The following is a 26,476-nucleotide window of genomic DNA, read 5'->3' as shown; positions in this document are numbered from 1 at the left end:
CTTAAAACTGTAGAAGCATGGGTTTTCTAGAAAAGTATTCCATGCCAGTTCCTCCACTTCTACAGTCAGGAAGTTACCAATGCTCCCACCACAAACAGTACAGAACATAAAGCAAAACACTACAAAACTTCAGAAACATGATGGTAGTCTTTGGGAGACTTTATTACCATACCATTCCCAATACATATCATTCTCAAAAACATCACCTCTGATGATTCTTTGAAAGATTAGTGAAGATTATCAGGAATCAAGGCAAATCGGATTTTGCAACATAGCAACAGCTCAACCTTTAGGAATGTAGGGTATTTTTTTTCTTCTCAATGTTACTGCCTAGCAAAGTTAATATATAGCAATAGTCCCTAGTCATCTCAATATAATGTGGCTTTACATCTAATCCCTCATGACTAAGCAAAGGACTGTCATTTGATGCTCAAATTTTAAAACGAATTCTACAAGCTACCTCTAAAATTAAATAACTCAAAACAGCCAAACCAAATACACAAAGCTATATTTTCTCATCAGAGCTTTTAAGATCCCAAAACCTCAAACATATTTGAACTATTCATGTTCTTGCAATACTGCATTTCTTTTACTCTGCTGTGGATCAAAAATACCATTTGATTTCACGTTCCCAGAGGTGGAGGCTAAAGGTCATTGGCAAACACAGTTCTAGGCCCCTGTTTATAGCAAAACAGTGATGGATTAAGTAAGAAATCGTAACAGATTTGGAAATACAAAAGTCTGCTCCTCTGTCTCAGGGGTAAATGGAGCATGGATTAGGGAAACCCACTCTGGTGGAGTCTTAAGTAGTTGGTACCAATGTATAATTTAGCATTTTATTATTTTATCTGATTGCTTCATGTATTTATTTTTTTTAAGATTTTATTTATTTTATTTTTCAAAAAAGATTTTTTTTGTTAAGTAATCTCTACACCTAATGTGGGACTTGAATTCATGACCCAGAAATCAAGAGTCCTTTGTTCCACCAACTGAGCCAGCCAGGTGCTCCTGCTGCATATATTTAATTCATTCCAATGAAACATAAGCTGTTTGAAGGAGCAACTTCTGTTTTCTGTTCTTAGTAAATATTTGTTGCTGTGATTTACATTTTTGTTTGCATTTTCCGGAATATTCAGCACTAGTACACTGTGATCATTTTATTTTTTTAATGTTTATTATTTTTGAGGGAGAGACAGAGAGAAAGAGAGCAAGCAGGGGAGGGTCAGAGAGAGAGGGAGACACAGAATTGGAAGCAGCCTCCAGGCTCTGAGTTGTTAGCATGTGGGGCTCGAACTCACAGACTGAGAGATCATGGCCTGAGCTGAAGTCGGCCGCTTAACCAACTGAGCCACCCAGGCGCCCCTTATTGCGATCATTTTAGAGTCTGACATCTCACCCTATCTGTGATCAAATGTAAGGATACAGAAATCTCACCTGCTAAAAAGATAACTTGAGCGTATGTTAAATACGTGCATCGCTAAGTGGAAATTCACACCTGAGAGTGAAAACATAGCAGAAACATCTGAGTGGAAGCAACACAGGAACAGAAGCACGATTAGAAGTGATCTTGCCTACATGTAACCGGGATTCCATGAAGAGCTGCTTCACGGTCTTCTGAGGCATAAACTACTCTTTCCAGATAAGGCAGCCTCTGAATGGTCTGTACTAAATTCACAGCTACGGTTTACTTAACCTTCCCCCTCAGGCCTACTAGCTGCTAAATGCCTTCTTCTAGAGACAGCCTACTGAAGAAAGAGGGAAAGGTTTGATGAGCTCTCCTTGAGTAAGAGAGGCAAGTAGACAGGTTGTCCATAGCATCAAGGGAAGTCACAAAAAAGGATGCGATCTTCCCATTTGTGACAACACGGATGGATCTGGAAGGTATTATGCTAAATGAAATAAGTCAGATTGAGAAAGACAAATACCATATGATTTCACTTCTGTCTGGAATCTAAAAAACAAATGAATAAACAAACAAAAAGCAGACCTATAGAGAACAAACTGATGGTTGCCAGAGGGAAGGGAGTGAGGGGAAAGGCAAAATGAATAAAAGGGAATAGGAGACACAAGCTTCCAGTTATAGAATGAGTAAGTCACAGGAATAAAAGGCACAGCACAGGGAACACAGCTGATGATTACTGTGTGCATTGCATGGTGACAGATGGCAACTACACTTGTGGTGAGCACAGCATACGTATAGAGAAGGTGAATTATTGTGTTGTACACCTGAAACTAATGGCATACTGTATATGTCATCTATACTCAAATTTTAAACATCTAAATAAGAAATAAATAAATAAAACAAATTAATGCTATAAAAACTACACTGCCAACAAAACACACTTATTTTCATTCTTTCTGGTAAAGAAACAGCAGTAAAGAATTTAAACAATATGGTCAGATCCAAAGAATAAGCAGGTGGGTAAGAAACAAAACGAAACAAAACAAAACAAAGTGGGAGAGATAAAGAGAGAAAAGACTCTGGCCCCATTAAGAGAATGATAGGACAACCACTTCTTTTCCTCCATCTTTTCACATGCTCTTGTCCTATGGCTTTCAAATTTTTCTGAATACCATTTACATTAAGTACTTTTTTGAAAAAAAAATTTAAAGTTTATTTATTTATTTTGAGAGAGAGAGAGAGAGAGAGCACAAGCAGGGGAGAGGTAGAGAGAGAGGGAGAGAGAATTCCAAGCAGGCCATGACCTAAGCCAAATTGAGAATCAGATGCTTAACTGACTGAGTCACCCAGGCTCCCCTAAGTAAGTCGTTTTTATATTAAGACTCAGTGGATGTGTCCCCAGAACTGAAATAAGTTTCATAAAACAATACTTATTAATTTTGGCATTTTCTATAGCACTTCATTTTTGAAAACGTTGACCACAACCTGCAGTTTGAAGAACACTGCTCCTCTTTCCCTTAAAACTTTGCACTAAATTAAACCAAGTTTATTTACAATCCCTTTATTAGTATTCAAAAAACAACACAATAAAAGACAAGTCTTCCAGATCAGACTGTCATTCAGCTACTCAAGAATAGGTTATATTATCTACTTTAATAGACAAAGAAATACAGAGACTTACACAGAGAGTAAACACAGACAGTACTTCCTCAACTCATTATTAGCTCCCTTTTGGCTCTCTCATTTTTAAATTCATACAGCACATAACTCTCCATTGCAAAGGAACAAAGAATGCTGCAAAATATAACAGCCAGCATATTCACACTGAAGACTGTCTTAAAAACTGCGATCCAAATCCTGCTTTTTTAAGTCAGAAAATATCTGGAAGTAAAATAGTTTTCAAGTAATCTTCTGCCGTAACTTGTAGACTGCATTACTAAATTAGAGTCAAATCCGTATGGAAGGCATATAAAGATCAGTGCTGTTAACCTTGGGTGCATATTAACAATTGATGGTGGGGTGGTGGTTAAAACTCCTTTCTGGGCCATATCCTGTGCCAATTAAATCAGAAGGGGGGCAGATCGTGAGCTTAATTACTTAGTTCCATGTCTTAATAAGCCAACATAATGGGTATGATCTCCATGTCATCGAAGATGACCACCTCCCTATACCAAAATCTGATTTTCCAGAGGTCCTCAATGAGCCATCCTGAAACACTACCTCTAATGGAAAGGGAGTTTCTTCAATCTATGCATATCTATCACCACTACTAGAGGGAAAACACTCAGCTTGACATTGAATCAGTAAATCTCTTTCCTTTTTTTCCCCCCCATTTATTCAGCAAATAGTCTTTGAGCACCTACTATCTTCTGGGCCCTATTTTAGGTGGCAGGGATAGAACAATAATCAAGTACAGATAAGGTCCCCCTTAAAAGTATAGCATCATTGTCTAAATTCCTATCTGTGAACAGCAACAAATCATACTACATTATTCTACAAATACCTATTTGTTTTCTTATTTCCAGTTCATTGTCCTTACAGTATTACAGATACTCAAGTAAGCATAAATGAATCATTATAGAATACAGAGCAAAAATGATACAACTCAAAAAGGCTTAGTATATCTCTAGCAGGTGTTTTACATAACTCTGACCTGAGCATCTTAACTCCACTACTCCTTTCCAGCTGCAAACCTGGAATGCAGACTGTCCAGTGAGTAGGACATCAAAATGACAAGTGAGCAGTAGATACAAACACCGTATCTGGATTTTATGCTGATGATGCCCCTGACAGAGATATTGGTCATCTGACAAGTCTTTCTTGTCAGAAAGTATTTATGGAACTTTTTTCAAGATCTCAATACTGGGCTTAATGCTCTTTAAGCACTTTAAGAAGTACTTCTAGATATAAACCATTCTATTTCTTCCACACAGTTATGAGAGACCAGCAGTTTGGATAGTTGTCATTCATTACATACTCAAAGTTTACCCAAAAATGAAGCTAATTCCTCTCCCTCTACCCCAGTCTCTGGATCTTCCTCATTCTACTCTGTTGAATTATTTGTCAACTACTATTTATTTACTGCTATAAGCAATGCACTTTTTATTTTTCCTTAGCTTAGAAAGTCAATAAAAACTTCTCACTTCAAACCTGTCTGCAAGCCTTATTTCTTTTCAAAGCTGAAAAGTATCTGACCCATTTCAGATACAAATTTACTTCCAGAAAACTTGCAAGGTATTAAAAGTTTAAAGAAATATGAATCAGCAAAGCCCTACCTCAGGAGATTTGCCAGATATAGGCCTGCTTTCTGTGTTTTTTTTTTTTTTTCCTACATTACAGGATTAGCTCTGACCAGCCTATAAATCTCATTAAAACACTGCTAATTGAAAATATCACCTGTGGCATCATTAGTATCAGGCTCTTTTATTAAATTTGAAATTACTGACTCTTCCCCTTTAGGTGATAAATGGCAAACTGCAACAATATTCGTGTGTTATATATTCCAGGAATCTGACAATTTTGATAAAGGAAGTGGAACCCCCCCTTTTCAGTATTCAAAATCTGATTATCTACCATCAGAGTATGACCTAAAGGGGAAAACAAGATTGTCCTGTCTTCCTGCGACTAAGGGAAACCATACATAGACCCTTATATGGTGCTGAGCCTCAAATCTTCTTTTCAAGTCCAAAATGTCTACCATTTCTTTTCTTTTTTTTTTTTTTCTTTTCTTCTTCTTCTTCTTCTTTGATGTAGTTCAGCTTCCTTCCCTCTTCACAGACAAGCATCACTCACCACCTATCTGTTGGTGTTCTGCTTTGCTCATTTCATCCCCACCAAGCCTATCTTCAAAGCCCCCAAATCTCCTTGGTCCCCCATTCCTCGCTCCAGTGAAATACAAGCATAGATTTTTTTTTTTTAAGGCTTTAATTGCTAATGACTTTTGGGAAAATCCTAAACGTACCAGAACATTAGTCCTATGAAATGGTAAAAAGGCCTTAGCGATCTCTCTTCCCTTTGTGCACCCAGTGGTAAGCCTTATGAAAATCGCTCCTCCTTCAAACCATACCTTTGATGAAAGCCTAGTCTTCTAAAATGGCCAACACATTCCCTGGAGATATTGCAAATTAGGCTGATGATGTAATCAGAGCAGAACTGTTATTTGCTCCCTTTCTTTTACAGTAGGTAGACAGAGGGAAGTAATCTGCATTTCTAAGAATATGCAGAGCAGAAGATACCTATGAAACTTCAACCCTTCTCAGGGACAATAACCATCTTTTTATCAATATCAGCCAATCTGCAGTCAGTTAAGCCTCCTACTTCAGCTCAAGTCAAGATCTCACGGTTCCTGGGTTCGAGCCCCGTGTTGGGCTGTCAGCCCAGAGCCTGGAGCTGCTTTAGATTCTGTCTCTCCCTCTCTCTTCTTTTAAATAAAAATTTTTTAAAAACATAAATTTAGGGGTGCCTGGGTGGCGCAGTCGGTTAAGCGTCCGACTTCAGCCAGGTCACGATCTCGCAGTCCGGGAGTTCGAGCCCCGCGTCAGGCTCTGGGCTGACGGCTCAGAGCCTGGAGCCTGTTTCCGATTCTGTGTCTCCCTCTCTCTCTGCCCCTCCCCCCTTCGTGCTCTGTCTCTCTCTGTCCCAAAAATAAATAAAAACGTTGAAAAAGAAAATTAAAAAAAAAACATAAATTTAAGGGGCACCTGGGTGGCTCAGTTGATTAAGCGTCTGAATCCTGATTTCAGCTTAGGTCATGATCTCATGGTTTCCCGGGTTTGAGCCCTGCATCAGGCTCTGTGCACTGACTGTGAGGTTCCTGCTTACGATTTTCCCTCTCTCTGTGTCCCTCCCTATTCACACTCTCTCAAAAATAAATAAACTTAAAAAAATAAAATTCCTATAAATTAATATGAAAAAGACCAACTCCCCTCCCCCCCCCAAAAAAACTTAAATACTTACTTCTCAAGAGAAAACACGAATGGCTAGTAAACATGTTTAACAGGTGCTCAGACTCATAAAAAATCAGGAAAACGCAAATAAAACCACAATGAAATCCACATCCACTAACTGACAAAAATTAAGACACTGACTAAATAAAATACTGGTTAGGATGTAGAACAACCAAAACTTTTAAACTCCTAAGTATACTGGGAAAAACAAGTTAGCATTATTTTGAATAAAGATACACAAACTTCGAGCTGCCTTGGTGGCTCAGTAGTTTAAGTGCTGGACTTCCTCTCAGATCATGAGCTCAGGTCATGATCTTGCAGTTCGTGGGTTTGAGCCCCCTGTCTGGCTCTGTGCTGACATCTGGGAGCCTGGAGCCTGATTCAGATTCTGCATCCCCCTCTCTCTCTGTCCCTTCCTGCTCTTGTGTTTTAAAATAAACATTTAAAAAACAAAAAGGGGGGCGCCTGGGTGGCGCAGTCGGTTAAGCGTCCGACTTCAGCCAGGTCACGATCTCGCGGTCCGGGAGTTCGAGCCCCACGTCAGGCTCTGGGCTGATGGCTCAGAGCCTGGAGCCTGTTTCCGATTCTGTGTCTCCCTCTCTCTCTGCCCCTCCCCCGTTCATGCTCTGTCTCTCTCTGTCCCAAAATAAATAAACGTTGAAAAAAATTAAAAAATAAATAAATAAATAAATAAATAAATAAATAAACGTTGAAAAAAAAAAATCCAGCAATTACATTAATCCTACAACCCCTCTGCCTGAAACATTTTCTTTCTCCATCTTTGCAGGCTCAAATCTTACTCTTCTTTCAGATACGCCTTCAGGAGGTAGTATTTAGTATTTCTATGCTCTAAACACCTGTAGCACTTTATCTCTAAGTGCTCTGATGTATCAGTTCCTAGCTTGTATCATACCTATTTAAATACATGTCTTATCTTCTCTAGCAAATTATAAGCAACTAGAGGACAAAAAGTTGCCTGATTTTGTCTTTTAATCACCATGGCACCAGACACAGCACTACATATAGAAGTGTATGGTTAAGACTCAAAGCTACACAATCAAGCTGGAACACAAAACCTAGCATTCAGAAGGCACTCAAGTATGTGTTGAAGGAATAAAAATCTGCTGAGGGACTGAATCAACCAGGACTTGATGTGCACACAAAGCATGAAGTAGCCGTGAAAGAAAATCACAACATCAATTTGTGTATCCAAAGCCCCCAATCTATTTTTCTCCCAGATTCTGGTTTGATGTTGCATCAGGAGAGCCAGCTATCAGCTACAAATGGAAACTACTGCCAACCAGGCAGACAAAGAATGAGGGCAGGGCAGGAGGAGGTGGAAAAAAGAAAGAGAAGGTAACAAAGCAGAAGGAAGGAATGGCAACGCTGGAGGTCAACTTCCATAAGTATTCCAAGAGAGCAAGAACCAGAAGGAAGCAAAGTTACAGACCTTTGGCAAAAAAGACAAGGAATGACAGGACAAGTTAAAAAGACGAGGAAAGCGAGCCAGCAATCGATTATGTGCTAGACACTCTTGGACTTATATTATGCAGTATTTCAGACTTTACAAGAAGGTTAAAAAAAAAAAAAAAACTTAACAGATACCTGTGTACGCTCCACTCAGCTTAAGAAATAAAGCACTAACAGGGAGGGGTGCCTGGGTGGCTCAGTCAGTTAAGCGTCTGACTTCGGCTCAGGTCATGATCTCATGGCTCCTGAGTTCAAGCCCTGCGTGGGGCTCTGTGCTGACAGCTCAGAGCCTGGAGCCTGCTTCCAATTCTGTCTCTGTCTCTCTCTCTCTGCCTCCTACGCTCACTCACTGTCTCTCTTTCAAATATAAAAAAACATTTAAAAAAAAGAAAGAGCACTAACAGTTGAAGCCCTCTATACCCTTCCTCCATTGTATCCCCCTTTAACTTCCAGAGGCAACAGTAACATAAATTTGGAGTTAAACATTCTTACTCATTTCTTTGTATTTTTACAGTGGTGCCATCTTTTTAAAAAGCAGTGGTAAATTTTATGGTAAAGGGAGGAATCTCACCCAAATACACAGTCCATCATAAGACACTGAGAGTAAGAGGGAAAGTAAAGGCACAGTCAGTAACAACTGACCAATTCTAAGACCCAAAAAAATGGAAGATTTAGGAGATGGATGGGTAACAGTTGAAGGGGGAAAAGTGAAGGCAAACAGTAGTGAAAAAGACGCACAGCAAAAAAGAAGAAAATTCAGGTTTTCATAATAATTTTTTACTGTTTGTTTTTCCAAGAGAGAGGGAGAGAGAGAGACTGAGTATGAGCAGGGGAGGGGCAGAGAGAGAGGGAGACACAGAATCCGAAGCAGGCTTCAGGCTCCAAGCTGTCAGCACAGAGCCCGATGCGGGGCTCAAACTCACCGACTGTGAGATCATGACCTGAACTGAAGTCGGATGCTCAACCGACTGAGCCACCCAGGTGTCAAAAATTCAGTTTTGATGAAGAGAAATAGTTGCCTCAGAAACTGCTACGCTAGTGGCCTTTGAAACAAAATAGAGTGAATTCAGTTCACATACCCAACAAATCAGCACAAACTATCTGTTAGACACTCTTCTCCTGGAGCATTTATTCTAACTGGGGAAAGTCAAACAAATGAATAAGATATCAGATGTTTGGAAAAAGATAAAGCAGAGCAGAGTAGGCAGAGTACTGGTGAGGACAAGGAGGTGTTTGCTATCATATGTGAAGGTGGTTACAGAACCTCTCTCTGACAAAGTGACATTGGAGCAGAAACCTAAAGCAAGTAGGGAATGCAGAAGACTTTCAGGAAGAGGGGCGCCTGGGTGGCTTAGTTGGTTAAGCATCTTTTGTTTTTTAGTGTTTATTTCTTTTTTTATTAAAAAATTTTTTTAATGTTTATTTATTTATTTTTGAGAGAGAGAGTGAGAGAGAGAGACAGAGCACAAGCCGGGGAGGGGCAGAGAGAGAGGGAGACACAGACTCTGAAGCAGGCTCCAGGCTCCCAGCTGTCAGCACAGAGCCCAACACGGAGCTCGAACCCACAAACCGCAAGATAGTGACCTCAGCCGAAGTCAGCTCCTCAACCCACTGAGCCACCCAGGCGCTCCAAGGAACTCTACTCTTGATTTTGGCTCAGGTCCTGATCTTACAAACCATGAGCTGATATAGCATGGAGCCTGCTTAGGATTTTCTCTCCCTCTCTTTCTCTGCTCCCTACCCACCCCCCTGGTGTGCATGCACACATGTGTAGGCTCTCTCTCAAAATAAATAAAAATTAAAAAAAAAAAAAAAAAAAAAAAAGACTTCCAGAAAGAGTAACAGCAAATGCAAAGGCCCTGAGGCAGAAAGGTGCATAGGATTTGAGGGACCGTAAGACCATCAGATGTGGCTGGGGCAGAGCATGCTATAAAAAGAGTCTAGACAGAATGATCAGAAGGGCACCCTGTGTACATTGATGCCAGAACTGGGGCTTTAATTCAAAACAAGATGCAAAATGAATGGAGGGTTTCCAGGAGAAAAGTGAAATGATCTGCTCTACATTTTAAATAAACTATCATATAATTTATCATTTAAATAGGGACACTTTGTGAGTGAACAAGGGTGCTATTAGCAGTTACCTCAGGACAACAGACATTAACAAGACCTTAATTTTAAAAGGCTTCTGTGCAGGGGTGCCTGGGTGGCTCAGTCAGTTAAGCGTCTGACTTCAGCTCAGGTCATGATCTCATAGTGAGTTTGAGCCCCACGTTGGGCTCTGAGCTGACAGCTTGGAGCCTGGAGCCTGCTTCAGATTCTGTGTCTCCCTCTCTCTCTTTGTCCCTCCCCTGCTTGTGCACATGTGCTCTCATGCTCTCTCTCTCTCTCTCTCTCAAAAATAAACAAACATTTAACAATAAATAAATAAAAGGCTTCTGTGCAGAGCCAGTTTGAAGGGGTTCTTCTGGCCAAATCTGGAATAATTTAATCAAGATATATAATGGTAGTAAAAGATTACAATATATTGAATAAAGTAAAAATCTGAGACTACATTGTTAAAAATAAATCAATAAGAAGGGAAAGTTCCTCTTACAGTAGACAGCCAACTAGTAAATGTAGAAGGAAAGACATAATTAGAAAGTCATCATTTGGGACGCCTGTGTGGCTTAGTCAGTTAAGCATCCCACTCTTGGTTTCAGCTCAGGTCATGATCTCAGGGTTTCATGAGTTCAAACCCTGCATCTGGCTCTGTGCTGACAGGGCAGAGCCTGCTTGGAATTCTCTCCCTCTCTCTCTCTACCCCTCCCCTGTTCATGCAGTCTCTGTCTCTCTCAAAAATAAATACATAAAGCTATATAAATATAAACATATATATATATATATATGAAAATCACCATTTAGCAATCATCATAAAGAAAATTGATTAGGGCAAGAATCATCAATAAATGCTAAAGCTGGTTGGTGAAAATTTGAAAATAGGATATGTACATGGTGTCAAAATGTCGCCCCTACAGAATGCTAATTACAAAAGGCAAAGCAATAAATTTATAATGGAGAAAATTGGCATACCCCACCTTAACTAAGTGGTCAAAACTAACATTGCCAGCAATGGGACCAATCAATAGCATGTGTACCCTAATATGATACACAGAGAACTCAGCATCCCTTCTTAGGTAGTACCACCCAAAGCGCATAACCTGAATCTACCATGAGGAAACATCAGACAAACCCAAACTGAGGGATATTCTACAAAATAACTGACCTCTACTCATCAAATTGTTAATGTCATAAAAATACAAAGACTCGGGGCGCCTGGGTGGCTCAGTCGGTTGAGCGTCCGACTTCGGCTCAGGTCACGATCTCACGGTCCGTGAGTTCGAGCCCCGCGTCGGGCTCCGGGCTGATGGCTCGGAGCCTGGAACCTGCTTCCAATTCTGTGTCTCCCTCTCTCTCTGCCCCTCTCCCGTTCATGCTCTCTCTCTGTCTCACAAATAAATAGACGTTAAAAAAAAAAAGACAAAGACTAATGATCTGCTCTAGATTAAAGGAGATAAAAGACATGACAACGGAGTCAATACATGATCTTGGATATTTTTTTGCTATAAAGGACATTATTGGGACAATTGGCAAAATTTGAATAAGGTCCACAGATTAGATCATACAGGGTATTGTGTGTTAAGCTCCTAATTTTGATCACTATATTATAGTTACGTAAGAGCATTTCATGTTTTTTTCCTGCCCCTCCACCGGAGAATTTCATGTTTTTTAAAAACACACACTGAAGTTTTTAGGCGTTAAGGGACACTGCAACTGCAACTTAAACAGTTCAGATTAAAAAAATAATAATAATTCTAGGTGTTGGGGAGGAGCAGAAGAGAGGAAGATAAAACAAATATAGCAAAATGTTAACATGTGAGTAATCTCGGTGAAGGGTATTTACAACTTCTTTGCACTGTTTTTGCAAATCTTCTTCAAGTCTGAAATTATTATTATTTTTTATGAACAGAATACACATAGACTTCTAAGTTTCTGTGTAGAGAACAGGCTATGGGGGTGATGAGTGCAGAGTTGGAAGCAGGGCTGGACCAGTTAAAAGGCTACTATAGATTAAGGACAGAGGTCATGAAAGACTGCACAGTAGGAAGCTCCAGGAATTGGTCCCTCCACCAAAATAACTATTGAGCTGGCACAAAATGCTTGAAGCAACTATTCTGGAATTCTGGAATCTAGTCAAATACTTGCAGCAAACAAGGGAATGCTTGATGAAGAAAGAGGCTGGTAAATTTTAGTGAATTTCAGCATCTGGCACACCATCTACCTTCCCCTAGCTCCCAGTCCCATGGCACACAGCTGTGGGGACAGTAGCCTGGGATCCTGTTGCAGTCTGCTGGTGTCAGGGTGGGCAATAGGGACCTTGTCCTCCAAAACTCAGCATTATATATTCTGATTACTGCTTTTGATTGCTGAAGAGCTGGCACACAGGCTGGACATTGTTTCAACCACCATGGCTGAGGTGGCTTCCTTAGCAGAGTCAGACAAAGGGATTTAAAGAAACAGAACATTCTTTTTTTTCCCCATTTTTTCTTATTAGATCCAAGCATTTAAGAAAATTTCTGTCAAGTCACTGGCGGACCACGGAGCTCATAGAAGAGACTTCAGTGTTCACAAAAAATAAGGAACGCATTCTTTACAAAAACACTTTGGGAAAGTCACTAAACAAATGGAGAACTTCAGCTTTAATCAAGTAACAACAGTAATCTCTAGGGAGGGAGTAGAATCTGATTTCCAGAGCTGCCATATTACAATACTCAAAATTTCCAGTTCTAAACAAAAAATTACAAAGCATACAAAGATTAAGGAAAGTATGGCCAATTCACAAGAAAAGAGAAATTGACAGAAACTATCCTTGAGCAAGCCTAGACACTAGACTTAATACACAAAGACCTTAAATTAACTATCTTAAATATGCTCAAAGAGCTGAAGGAAACCATGGACAAATAACTAAAGGAAACCAGGAAAACAATGTATGAGCAACTAAAGAATAGCAACAAAAGATCAAAGTTATAAAAAGTAAACAAATAGAAATTCTGGACCCAAAAGCACAAGAGCTGGAATTAAAAATATACTAGAGGGACTCAACAGAAGATCAACAGAAGAAAGAATCAGCAAACTTGAAGATGGCAAATTGAGATTACTCAGGCTGAAGAGCAAAAACAAAAATGAAGAAAACTAAATAGAACCTAAGAATACAATGGTACACCATCAAGTGTACCAATGTGCATATTATGGGAGTCCCAGGGGAAGAAGGAGAGAAAAAGGGAGAAAAGTTTTTGAAGAAATAATGGTTAAAAACTTTCCAAATTGATGACACACGTGAATCTACACATTCAAGGAGCTCAACAAACTTCAAAAGAATAAATTCAAAGACAGCCACAGCAAGGTACACAATATTCAAACTGTTGAAAGAGAGAATCTTCAAAGCAGCAAAAAGGGACTCATCACATTATGAGGGAAACTCAATGAAATTAATAGCCAATATCTCATCAGAAACCATGGAGGCCAGAGGCAGTGGGATGATATATGTAAAGTGTTGAAAGTAAAAACTATCAACCAAGAATTCTAAGATGAAGGAGAAATTAAAATATTTCTCAACAAAAGGTAAGGAAGTTCATTGCTAATAAACCTGCCCTACAAGAAATGCTAAAGGGAATCTTTCAGCCTGAAATGAAAGAACACTAGATGGTAACTCACAGTCATATGAAGAAATAAAGATCATTACACAGGTCACACAGGTAAAATACAAAAGCTAGCATACCATATTTTTGGTATGTAACCTCTTCTTTTTGTTTCCTATGTGACTTAAAAGACGAATACATAGGGGCACCTGGCTGGTGGAACGTGCAACTTTTGATCTTGGGGGTTGTGAATTTGAGACCCACATTGAGTGTAGAGCTTACTTAAAAATATTTTTTAAAAAGACAAATGCATTGGGGCGCCTGGGTGGCTCAGTCGGTTGAGCGTCCGACTTTGGCCCAGGTCATGATCTCGCAGTCCGTGGGTTCGAGCCCTGCATCAGGCTCTGTGCTTACAGCTTGGAGCCTGGAGCCTGTTTCGGATGCTGTGTCTCCTTCTCTCTCTGACCCTCCCCTGTTCATGCTCTGTCTCTCTCTGTCTCAAAAATAAATAAACATTAAAAAAAAATTTTTTTTTAAAAGACAAATGCATAAAACAATAATTATAAATCTATTGTAACAAGCACACAGTGTATAAAGACATAATTTGTGACAATAACAACATAAAGAATGGAAACAGAACTGACAGGAACAGAGTTAATGTATGCTCTTTTTTTTAAGTTGTGATATAACTGGGGTGCCTGGGTGGCTCAGTTGTTAAGCATCCAACTTCGGTTCAGGTCATGATCTCACAGCTCTTGAGTTTGAGCCCTGCATCAGGCTCTATGCTGACAGCTCAGAGCCTGGAGCCTGCTTCAGATTCTGTGTCTCCCTCTCTCTGCCCCTCCTCCCTTGGGCTCTGTCTCTGTCTCTCTCTCAAAAATAAACATCAAAAAAATAATAAAAGGGGCGCCTGGGTGGCGCATTTGGTTAAGCGTCTGACTTCAGCCAGGTCACGATCTTGCGGTCCGTGAGTTCGAGCCCCGCGTCAGGCTCTGGGCTGATGGCTCAGAGCCTGGAGCCTGTTTCCGATTCTGTGTCTCCCTCTCTCTCTGCCCCTCCCCCATTCATGCTCTCTCTCTGTCCCAAAAATAAATAAACGTTGAAAAAAAAAATTAAAAAAAAATAATAAAAAAGTAAATAAATCTGTGATATACTTGACATATAACATTATATTAATTTCAGGTGTACAACATAATGATTTGATTTTTATAGATATTGCAAAATGATCATCATAAGAAGTCTAGTTTAATGTATGCTCTTGAAGCTAAATTGTTATCAATTCAAATTAGATTCCTATACACTTAGGATATTAACTGTAATCCCCACGGTAACCACTAAGAAAGTAACTTTAAAAATATACAAAAAAAAAAGGAAATAAAGAAGGAATTAAAATGATACATTAGAAAAAATCAAACACAAAAGAAGACATATTGGAGTAATTGAGGAACAAAAGAATATGACATATAGAAAACAAATAGCACAATGGCAGAAATTAGTTCTTCATTGTCAGTAATCACTTTAAGTACAAATGGATTAACTCACCGACTAAAGACACAGATTGGGGAAAAAGATATTTGTTCTTGTGGTCAACATGTGACCAACCACATGTTGCTTATAGAAGACTCACTTCAGATACAACACACAAATAGGTTAAAAGGAAAACAGTGAAAGAGGATATTCTATGCAAATAGTAACCAAAAGAGAACTGAAGTGACTAGTCAAATATCAAACAAGAGGCTCCTGGGTGGCTCAGTCAGTTCAGCTACCAACTCTTGATTTCCACTTGGGTCATGGTCTCACAGTTTATGAAATCGAGCCCTGCGTTGGGCCCTGTGCTGACAGTGTGGATCCTGCTTGGGATTCTCTCTCTCCTCTCTCTCTGCCCCTCTCCAGCACTCTCTCTCCCTCTCTCTCTCAAAATAAATGGGATAAACATTTTTTAAAAGTATATCAAATAGGGGCGCCTGGGTGGCTCAGTCGGTTAAGCATCTGACTTTGGCTCAGGTCATGATCTCACGGTTCCTGAGTTTGAGCCCAACATAGAGCTCTGTGCTGACAGCTTGAAGCCTGGAGTCGGCTTCAGATGCTGTGTCTTCCTCTCTCCCTGCCCCTCCCCTGCTCACACTCTCTCTCTCAAAAATAAACAAACAGTAAAAAAAATTTAAAAACATATATATCAAACAAAATAGAACTTAAGTCAAAAGTTGTTACAAGAGGGGTACCTGGGTAGCTCATTTGGTTAAGCAACCCGCTCATGATTTTGGCTCAGGTCATGATCTCAGGGTCATGAGATCAAGCCCTACATTGGGTTCCACACTAGGCATGGAATCTGCTTAAGATTCTCTCTCCCTCTCTCTCTCTCTCTCTCTCCCTCTCCCTCCCTCCCTCCCTCCCTCCATCTCTCTGTCTCTCTCCTGTCTGCCTCTCCCCAGCTCACACATGTGCTCTCTCTCCCAAAATAAATAATAAATACATAAACTGTCCTTAAAAAAAAGTTGTGGGGTGCCTGGGTGGCTCAATTGGTTACGCACCCAACTTCAGCTCAGGTCATGATCTTGAGGTCCGGGAGTTCAAGCCGCTCGTTGGGCTCTGTGCTGACAGCTCAGAGCCTGGAGCCTGCTTTGGATTCTGTGTCTCCCTCTCTCTGCCCCTCCCCCTCACTCAAAAATAAATAAACATTAAAAAACGTTTTTTTTAAGTTCCTATAAGAGACAAAGGACTTTTATATTGATTTAAAAGAAAACTTATAAAAAAAATAGAATTATAAACATGTACACACCACCAAATAACAGAGCCCTCAAACACAAGAAGCAAACACTGACAGAACTGAAGGTAGAACTAGATACTCCTACCACAATGGTTAGAGAATGCAATACCCCCACTCTAAATAATGAGTAGGACATCTGACCAAAGATCAATAAGGAAACAGAGAACTTGAACAACATTATAAGTCAACTGGACATAACAGACATATACGGAGCCCTTCACCCAACAACAGAATATATATTCTTCTCAAGTACACATAAAACATTCTCCAGGATAGACCACATGTTTGGCCATAAACCAATTCTCAGTAACTTTTTAAAAAATCAAAATCTTACCAACTATTTTCTCTGGCCACAATGGAATGAATCTAGGAATCAATAAAAGGAAACTGTAAAATGTGCAAATATGTGCAAATTAAGCAACACACTCACAAACAACCAATGAGTGAAGGACAAAAAATCACTAGGGAAATTAGAAAATACTGATGAAATACAAATGAAATATAAATTAAAACACTATATATCCGAACTTACAGGACACAGTGAAAGCAGTACTCAGGGGGAAATTCACGGCTCTAAATGCCTATATAAAAAGGAAGAAAGACTTCAATCAAATAATCTAACTTTACATCTTAAGGAACTCAAAAAATAAAAAAATAAAAAAGCAAACTAAATCCAAAACCAGCAGAAGGTAGGAAATAATAAAGATGATCAGGGAGAAATGAAGTAGAGAATAAAAAAATAGTAGTGAAGCCACAAAACCAAAAATCAGTTCTTTAAAAAAGATCAACAAAATTGACAAACTTTTAGCTAGACTGTCAAGGAAAAAAGAGGAGGAGACACAAATAAATAAATCAGAAATGAAAATGGGCTAGTACAACCAACTTTATAGAAAGAAAAGGATTGTAAGAGAACACTATGAACAATTTTACACCAAAGATTAAGATAATTTAGATACCAAAAAAAAAATTTCTACGAAGTGTCAAAAGTGACTTAAGAAGAAATAACAAATCTCAAAAGACCTATAACAAGAGATTGAATCAGTAATCAAAATCCTTTCAACAGTCTAGAACCAGATGCCTTCGTTGGTGAGTTCTAGCAAACATTTAAAGAATTAACACCAATCTTGTTCAAACTCTTCTGAAAAAAAGAGGAGGGAACACTTTCTAACATTCTACAAGGCCAGCATTATCCTCATACCAAGGCCAGACAAAAATACCACATGAGGCACCTGGGTGGCTCAGTCAGTTAAGCACCAGACTTCAGCTCAGGTCATAATCTCACGGTCCGTGAGTTTGAGCCCCACGTCAGGCTCTGTGCTGCCAGCTCAGAGCCTGGAGCCTACTTCAGATTCTGTGTCTCCCTCTCTCTCTGCTCCTACCCTCTCTCTCTCTCTCTCTCTCTCTCTCTCTCTCTCAAAAATAATAAACATTTAAAAAATGTGTAAAAAAACATCACAGGAAAAGCAGACCAATATCCCTTATGAATAAAGACACAAAAATCCTCAACAAAATACTGTACTAGCAAACTGAATCCAATGATCATACACTATAACCAAGTAGGATTTTTCCCAGAAATATAAGGGTGGTTCAACATAAAGAAATCAACGTAATACACCACATGATCATCTCAACAGACACAGAAAATGCACTGGACAAAATTCAGCACCTGTCACAATAAAAACACTCAGCAAAACCTTGAAGACATTATGCTAAGTGAAATAAGACAGTCACATAAGGACAAATTTGTATGATTCCACTTACATGAGATTCCTAGAGTAGTCAAATTCATAGAGACAGAAAGTAAAATGGGGGTTGTCAGGAACTAGGCGAGTTAGTGATTAATGGGTAGAGAGTTTCTGTTTGGGAAACTAAAAATATTCTGGAGATGGATGGTGGTAATATTTGCACAACAAATTCACAACAATGTGAATGTGCTTAATGCCACTGAACTATACACTTAAAAATAGCTAAAATGGTAAATCTTATGTGTATTTTACCATAATAATACACACGGACATTCGTATAGACACACACACACACGTACATACACACACAACAACCTAGGAATAGAAACTTCCTCAAAATTAAAAAGGCATTTATGAAATATTCACAGCTCAGTGGTGAAAAACTGAAAGCTTTCCCTCTAAAATCAGGAATAAGCTAAAGATGCCCACTTTCACTACTACTATTCAACATTGTACTGGAAGTCCTTGCAAGACCAATTAAGCAAGAAAAACAAATAAAAAGCATACAAACAGGAAAAGAAAAAGTGAAGCTATATCTATTTGCATATGACATGACTCTTCATATAGAAAATCCCGTAAGTCCAGGAAAATGTTACCAAAGCTAAAAAAAGAATTCAGCAAAGTTACAGGATATGAGATCAACATAAAAAATCAATAGTTTCTAAATAATCAGTAGTTATTGCCAGCAATAAACAATCCAAAGAGGAAATTAAGAAAACAATTCCATGTAGAATAGTATCCAAATGAGTAAAATACACAGGAATAAATTTAGCCAATGGTATGAAAGACTTGTACAGCTTTTCCTTGACTTACAATGGGGTTACATCCCAATAAACCCATCGTAAGCTGAAAATACTGTCAGTCAAAAATGTATTTAATACATCTAACCTACCAAACATCATAGCTTAACCTAGCCAAATGTACTCAGAACACTTACATTAACCTACTGTTGGGTAAAATCATCTTACACAAAGCGTATATTATAACGAAGTGTTGAATATTATGTAGTTTATGGAGTACTGTACTGAAAGTAAAAAAAATGGAATGGTTGTATGGATACTGTACAGTTATAAGCATATCATTTGCAACCCTCATGGTCACCTGGCCAACTGGGAGCTGTGGCTCACTGCCACTGCCCAGCATCATGAAAAGTATTGGACTTCATACCACCAGCCCAGTTAAAGTTCAAAATTCAAAATTGGAAGTATGGTTTCCACCATGTGTATCACTTTTACACCACTGTAAAGTCAAAAAAATCATAAGTTGAACCATCATAAGCTGGGGACCATATGTCGGTTGATGGGGTGCCTGGCTGGCTCAGTTGGTATAGCATGTAACTCTTGATCTCGGGGTTGTAAGTTTGAGCCCCAAGTTGGGTGTAGAGATTTAAAAATGAAATCTTTAAAAAAAAGAAGACTTGAAAAGACACTTCCCCAAAGAAGATCTACAAATGGCCAGCAAGTACGTGAAAAGATGTTCAACTTCACGGTCAAGGAATAGCAAAACACGATCACAAGGACATACTACTTCACACTCATTAGGATGGGTTTAATTAAAAAAACAACAAAAAGAAAATAGGAAGTAAAAAGTCCTGACAAGAGTGTAGAGAAACAGGAACCCTCATTCATTGCTGATGGAACATAAAGCAGTTCAGATGTTATGTAAAATAGCTTGAGAGTTCTTGAAAAAGTTTAGTATATACTATACATCTACCAGAATGGCCAAAATCCGGAACAATGATAACACCAAATACTGATAAGGATGTGGAGCAAAGGGAACTCTCACCAATTTGTAGTAAGAATGCAAAATGGTACAGCCACTTTGGAGGACAGCTTGGCCTTTTCTTAACAACACTAAATATATTCTTACCATATAATCCCGAGTTGCATTCCTTGTATTTACCCAAAGGAGTTGAAAATTATCTCTATACGAAAACCTACACACGGATGTTTATAACAGCTTTATTCATAATTGCCAAAACTTGGAAGGAATCAAGATGTCCTCCAGTAGGTGAATGAATAAACTGTGGTACATCCAGACAATAGAATATTATTGAGTACTAAAAAGAAATGAGCTATCAAGCTATGAAAAGACATAGAGGAATATTAAATGCATATTTCTAAGTGAAAGAAGCTAATCTGAAAAGGCAACATATTGTAGGATTCCAATTTTATGACATTCTAGAAAGGCAAAACTGGAAACATTAAAAAAAAAAATCAGTGGTTGTCAGGGTTGGGGTGGAGGAATGAATAGGCAGAACACAGAGGGCTTTTTTTTTTCCAAGTTGATCTTTTTTTTTTTTTTTTTTTAAACATTTATTTAGTTTTGAGAGACAGAGAGAGACAGAGCACAAGCAGGGGAGGGGCAGAGAGAGGGAAACACAGAACTCGAAGCAGGCTCCAGGCTCTGAGTCATCAGCACAGAGTCGGACGTGGGGCTGGAACCCACAAACCGTGAGATCATGACCTGAGATGCTCAACCGACTGAGCCACCCAGAACACAGAGGACTTTTAAAGCAGAGAAAATCCTCTGTATGATACTCTATGATGGGTATATGTCATTCTATATTGGTCCAAAACCACAGAATGTATACCGAACTCTTAGGTAAACTATAGACTTTGGGTGATTATGATACGTCAATTTAGGTTCATCAATGTAGGTACAGAGTGGGTACCACTCTGGTAAATGATGTTGATAAAAGGGGAGGCTATGCATGTGTGGAGGCAAGAGGTATATGGGAAAATTCTGTACCTTCCTCTCAGTATTTCTGTGAGCCTAAACTGCTCTAAAAAGTCTTTAGATTTAAAAACAAAAAAGTTAAGCATAGGATTACCATATGAGCCAGCAATTCCACACCTAGATATATATACCCAAGAGAAATGGAAACATATGTCTAGTACAGCATCGTGACTATAGTTAATAATACTGTAATGCAGATTTGAAACTTGCTAAGAGAGTAGCTCTTAAAAGTTCTCATAAGACTCAAATACAGAGAACAAACTGAGGGTTGATGGGGGGTGGGGGAGAGGGGAAAGTGCGTGACGGGCATTGAGGAGGGCACTTGCTGGGATGAGCACTGGGTGTTGTATGGAAGCCAATTTGACAATAAATTATATTAAAAATAAATTAATTAATTTTAAAAAGTTCTCATAAGAAAAAAACTGTTTTGTACGGTGAAAGATGTTAACTAGACATTGTGATCATTTTGCAATATATACAAATACATAATCATTATGTTGTACACCTTAAACTAATACAATGTTATATATCATTATACCTCAATTAAAAGAAATCTACACAGAAAAAAAACAGAAAAATAGAAATCTACACAGAAACTTGTATATGAATGTTTATAAACATTTCAGGTCAGGGCACCTGGGTGGCTCAGTCAGTTAAGTATATGACTTTGGCTCAGGTCATGATCTCACAGCTTGGCTCATGAGTTCGAGCCTGTGTCGGGCTCTGTGCTGACAGCTCAGAGCCTGGAGCCTGCTTCAGGTTCTTTGTCTCCCTCTCTCTGCCCCTCCACTGCTCTCTCTTTCTCTCCCTCTCAAAAATAAGTAAACATTAAAAAAATTTAAAAACAAAATGTCATGGTCATCTCCTTTATAAACAACCCCTACAGTCTACCAATTGATGAATGGATAAACAAGCTGCATTATATACATAGAAAGGGTTATTCAGCCATAAAAAGGAATGAGATACTGAACTACTGATACTTGCTACCTGCGAATGGACCCTGAAAACATGCTAAGTGAAAGAAGCCAGACACTAAAGGACACGTTACACGATTCCATTTATATGAAATATCCAAAATAGGTAAATCCATGCACACAGACTACAGAGGGGGAGGGGGAAATGGGGAGCAACTGCATTAAGAGGTACAGGGTTTTCTTTTGGACTGATGGGAGTGGTGGGTGGTCGCACAACATTGCGAATGTACCAAATAACACTGAATTGTTCACTTTAAAATGGTTAATTTTACATGATGCGAATTCCACCTCAACTTTAAAAAAAAATGAAAGACATAAAATTCTTTTCAATATACAGAACTTGATCCTCTTTCCTTTTTTTTTTTAATAACAGCACTATTTTGATACAATTCCTGTACTATACAATTCACCCATCTAACGTGTACAGTTCAGTTGTCTTTAGTGTGGTCACAGAATTGCCCAACTATCAAAATTAATTTGCAGGTATGTATATACGTATGTATGTATGTATTTTAATTAATTGCCACACCCAACATGGGGTTCAAACCCCAACATCAAGAGTTACATGCTCTACCGACAACCAGGCAGATGCCCCGGACCACAATTTTAGAACACTTATCAACCACCCCCCAAAAAACCCAGCACCATCAGCAGTCACTCCCCCATTACCTCTTTACCCAAGCTCTAGCCAACCACTATTCTACTTTCTGTCTCTACAGAGTTGCCTATTCTGGACATTTCATAGAAGTGGAATCGTACATTGTGTTATCTTTTGTGACTAGCTCCTTTCGCTTAGCATTTTTTTCAGGGGATTTCCTTTATTTTAACAATAAAAGTTTGTACCAAGTATTAAAGTGTAAGGGAAAAAGTAAGAAAGATATTAAAGAACCATTTAGAAAAAGAACATCACTGAATATAAGGGCAGATCAAGTCCAAAACAGAAATCCAGTTAAGGTGAATCTTTATAAAATATAAATCAATAGATCTGAAGTGAAACCATTATAAGATGCAGCAGAAAATAAGAAAATTAGGTTAGAATGAATACATCAGAGAATATATTTTACAAAACAAATAGCTTGACAAAGAGAACATTTTCCCTAATAAAGCTGTAGGAAAATCGATTAGAAGGTTTAATTATAGAGAGAAACACAAAGAGCAAAGAATCATGGTCTTTGCGTATAAAAACTCCTCCAGTCAGTGCTTCTCAACATGTGGTCGCTGGATTACCTGCATCAAAATCACCTAAGAACTTGCTTAAAAAATCAGATTTCTGGGGGCGCCGGGGTGGCTCAGTCGGTTAAGCGGCCAACTTCGGTTCGGGTCATGATCTCACGGTCTGTGAGTTCGAGCCCCGCGTCGGGCTCTGTGCTGACAGCTCAGAGCAGCCTGGAGCCTGTTTCAGATTCTGTGTCTCCCTCTCTCTGACCCTCCCCCGTTCATGCTCTGTCTCTCTCTGTCTCAAAAATAAATAAACGTTAAAAAAAAAAAAAATTAAAAAAAAAAATCAGATTTCTGGCCTGTGCCCCAGAAAAATCACTGAAGATGAGGCCCTGGGAACTATTTTTAAATAAGCACTCTAGAGGACTCTCATGAACACAAACGTTTGAGAACTAATATCTAATTAACACAAATTAATGCAAATGATTAAACGTGTATCAAAGTCAGGAGAAGAGTGTGACAAGAGCAAAATGCATGAAAAAGAGGAAGGTGAAAAAAGAAAGAAAAAATACTTGCCATTTTGGCACATCGTGCTCTGGGGAAAACAGAAAGTGATGTTTGGAAAACTCTTGCAGAATTGATGTTAGAAAAAAAATTCTAAAGGTGTGAATTTGCAAACCATTCGACTAATACCAACGTAGACCATTCGGGGTATGACACCGGAAAGCAGTTTTAAATGTAAGGTTATATGGTACGGAAAGCACATGACACACGCACAGAATGTTGACGATGTTAACTATTTTTATAACAAGTATGGTTATAGTTAATTATCTCCATCTTCTGACAAACTAGACAAAACCAAACTTTTTGCTGTGGTAGTCTTTACATGAACAACAGTATGAATTATCAAATATTATGTCAGATACTGAGCATAAGCTCAGGGTTAGGGCATTTATTTTCAGACCAAGTTAATCTCTATTTTTCGGGCCAGACTTATGTAAACAAGGACAGACAAAACTAGAGTTAAATTTCTTAACACTAAGAGCATTGCATGATAGCACTTAAATTTCCCTGAAAATCACTTAAGTATGTATACAAGATAGCCTTTATTATTCTAGCTGTAAGCACAAATTCCTGAAGATGAAGTACTAAGTTCTAACTCATTATTTTACTTGAGAAAAATCCATTTTGGGTTAGCAGAGATAAAGACAAGAAGTTTACATTACATAACTCTCAAAGTATCTCGTGATCAGAACGCAAAATTTGTCCGCTTTCACCATAAAAAACATCTTTCTCCTATAAACTCAAACTGTTAAGTTCTGAGGTCTCTTCTAACTCACTTATTTAGATTGAGCCTTATAATGCATTTGGAAACCCAATTATATTCCATCTAACCCTCACGTGCAGGTGTTTCAACATTTCCAGACCTGATTCTCGTACATCTCATAAATGAAACAAACTATACTGGGGAAATGAAATAACTAATGCATGCAAATAAATTACATGGGAGGTTATGCTTCTTTCATAGGAGATTTTTATTTCTGATCAATATTTGACTTGATACACTAAGATCTAGAAGTATCTAAAAGTTCTCTGACACTTTTTCTTTTCATAGCTTATGTTTCAAAAGGCAGACATCCTAGAATTAATCCTTAAAGCAAGCTAAGGTACAGATGTGTGGGCTTCTTCACCAAGGTTTCCTTCCAAGAAGCAGTCAACCAATATTCATCAATAAACCCCAGCTCCCAACTCCCCAGATGTGGCCCCTTCACACACCTCCAGCCCAACCTGACCACATATACACATACACACTATAGGTCTCCAATCTCTCACACTGGCACAACGGCCTCTCAACATTCATCTGGTTGCTAGCCAAGGGCCATTCCTGCTTCTTCCACTGATCCTGCACAGACCTGACACTGCCTTCTTCTTCCATTTCTTCCACAGTAGTCACTACTCAAAGTAACAAAGAAAAAAGTCAATTTTCCCTAACCGCAGACAGCTTATTTAACTCTAAATACCTCCCTCCCACACCCCTCCAACCTTATTCATTCCCTTCCCTGCTTTTGTTATTCAGAAGGTGCAGGGTCAGGTAAAAATCTCACTCACCTCATGCTATAGGCACCAGCACCCAGTTCCTGGCCGATCCCGGACAGACTAGCATCAAAGTCCTGCACCAGCCCAGATTCAATCACTTCATCGGCCAGAGGCAGCTTCAGAGCCCAGGCCATGCTGGCTCCTTCCTTGCCCCAGGAGACACCGTTTCTTGTACAAAGGCAAGTAGTGTGATTCTACCCAATGGGGGCAAGACTGTGGAAAACTCCAAACCAAGATCTCCCACGCCGTCCTCAACGACCACCCCCAAGCCCGAACCGCACTTCCCGCACAACTAATCTGCCGTACCCTCAGCTCCTGGCTCCTGCCTCGACTTCCAAAATCCCTCCCACCCAGTTCTTTGGAGCCGTGCGAGGGCCCCTGTGCTTAGCTATTCCAGATTCCGCTGAGGCAGCCCTAGGCTCCCGCACTCCCACTGCTTGGGCTCTCCCCTCGAGCTCGTGGTGGTCACTTGCTGCCTCCCAAACAGACCAGCAGCAGCGACCCACTGCCTACCCGGCACTCCCACGGCGCTTTCGCACCTTTCTCCCCCGTCCCCTTCTGCTGGAAGCCCCCCTCCCTCCCGGGACCCGCTCTCCCTTTCCCCTCCAGGCCTCGCTTCCGGTCAGTCCCAAGATCACTTCCGGTCACCCCTTCTCAACCCCACGGCTCTTAGAACCCAATCCAGGTCTCCGCCGAGCCGACTCCCCGCCCTCTGCAGTCCCCCAGAGCCTCGGAACATGGAAGGGGAAAGTCCAGCACCGGCTGGAAACCTAGACTCGCCAGGGTCCTCCACCGCCCGCCGCCCCAGCGCCAACCAATCATGGCGCCCTCTTCCTTTGCGGGTCCGCCGAACATGACGTCACCCCGGAGGTCGCCAATGAGGAAGAGAGTTCGCGGGCTTCGGCAGTGATGATAGGCTAGCTGCGCGACGGCCCCTCCCCGCCCCCGGAGGTGGGCTGGGCGGTCTGGGAGAGGACCCCGCGTGCGTCGGGTGTCTGCTGTTTAAATGGCTCTTTCTGAGGCTACCTGAGTCCTGCCTAGGGCGGTGTACCAAGTCGACACTCTAGGGCGTGGATGGAGCCTTCACTCTAGTCTTACCGAACTCACCCCGGCCCCTGGAGGACTCCGGACCGTTTCCCCAGAGCTCCCTGTAGGGGTTCCTTTGATCCTGGAATGCTCGCTCTCCTTAAACTCACCTCTCCGAAGGTCAAGACGCGGCTTCTACTCATCTTCCGCATTCCCCCTGATGCGTTTGAACAGGCATGAGATAGGTGAAAGTTGTCGTTTTCAAAAAGGTCGTGGTCGGAAGATCACGATTTGGGTTGGCGTCTTCACTTGCTAGTTTGGTGACTTTTCGAATAATCACTTATCTCACCGAGATTTCGTTTCCTCATTTGAAAAGCAAGGATAACCATCCCTGCTCCGCCTTCGTCCTATTAGGATTAAATAGTAATGTCCATTGTTTATCAAGCATCAACTATATGCCAGGAACTTTATTACGTT

At 39.9% G+C, this 26,476-nt stretch overlaps 1 protein-coding gene across 2 annotated transcripts in view; it reads right to left on the bottom strand.

Annotated features, from left to right (window-relative positions):
- The window catches only part of TFCP2 (transcription factor CP2), a 47,485-nt gene extending 21,680 nt beyond the window's left edge, over positions 1 to 25,805 (bottom strand). Inside the window, exon 1 of one of the 2 annotated variants that reach the window (XM_025930153.2) lies at positions 24,986 to 25,805. In XM_025930153.2, coding sequence (XP_025785938.1) covers positions 24,986 to 25,107 — 122 coding nt within the window. In that variant the 5' untranslated portion in view covers positions 25,108 to 25,805. The remainder of the gene's footprint in view (positions 1 to 24,985) is intronic. The other variant, XM_025930154.2, reaches the window with a different exon arrangement.
- Positions 25,806 to 26,476: the final 671 nt, after the last annotated feature.

Source organism: Puma concolor, chromosome B4 (assembly GCF_028749965.1).
Source record: "Puma concolor isolate L17-30 chromosome B4, mPumCon1.1.hap2, whole genome shotgun sequence".
Lineage (NCBI taxonomy): Eukaryota > Metazoa > Chordata > Mammalia > Carnivora > Felidae > Puma > Puma concolor.
The sequence above is the reverse complement of the archived record's forward strand: the minus strand, read 5'-3'. Positions and strand labels throughout refer to the sequence as shown.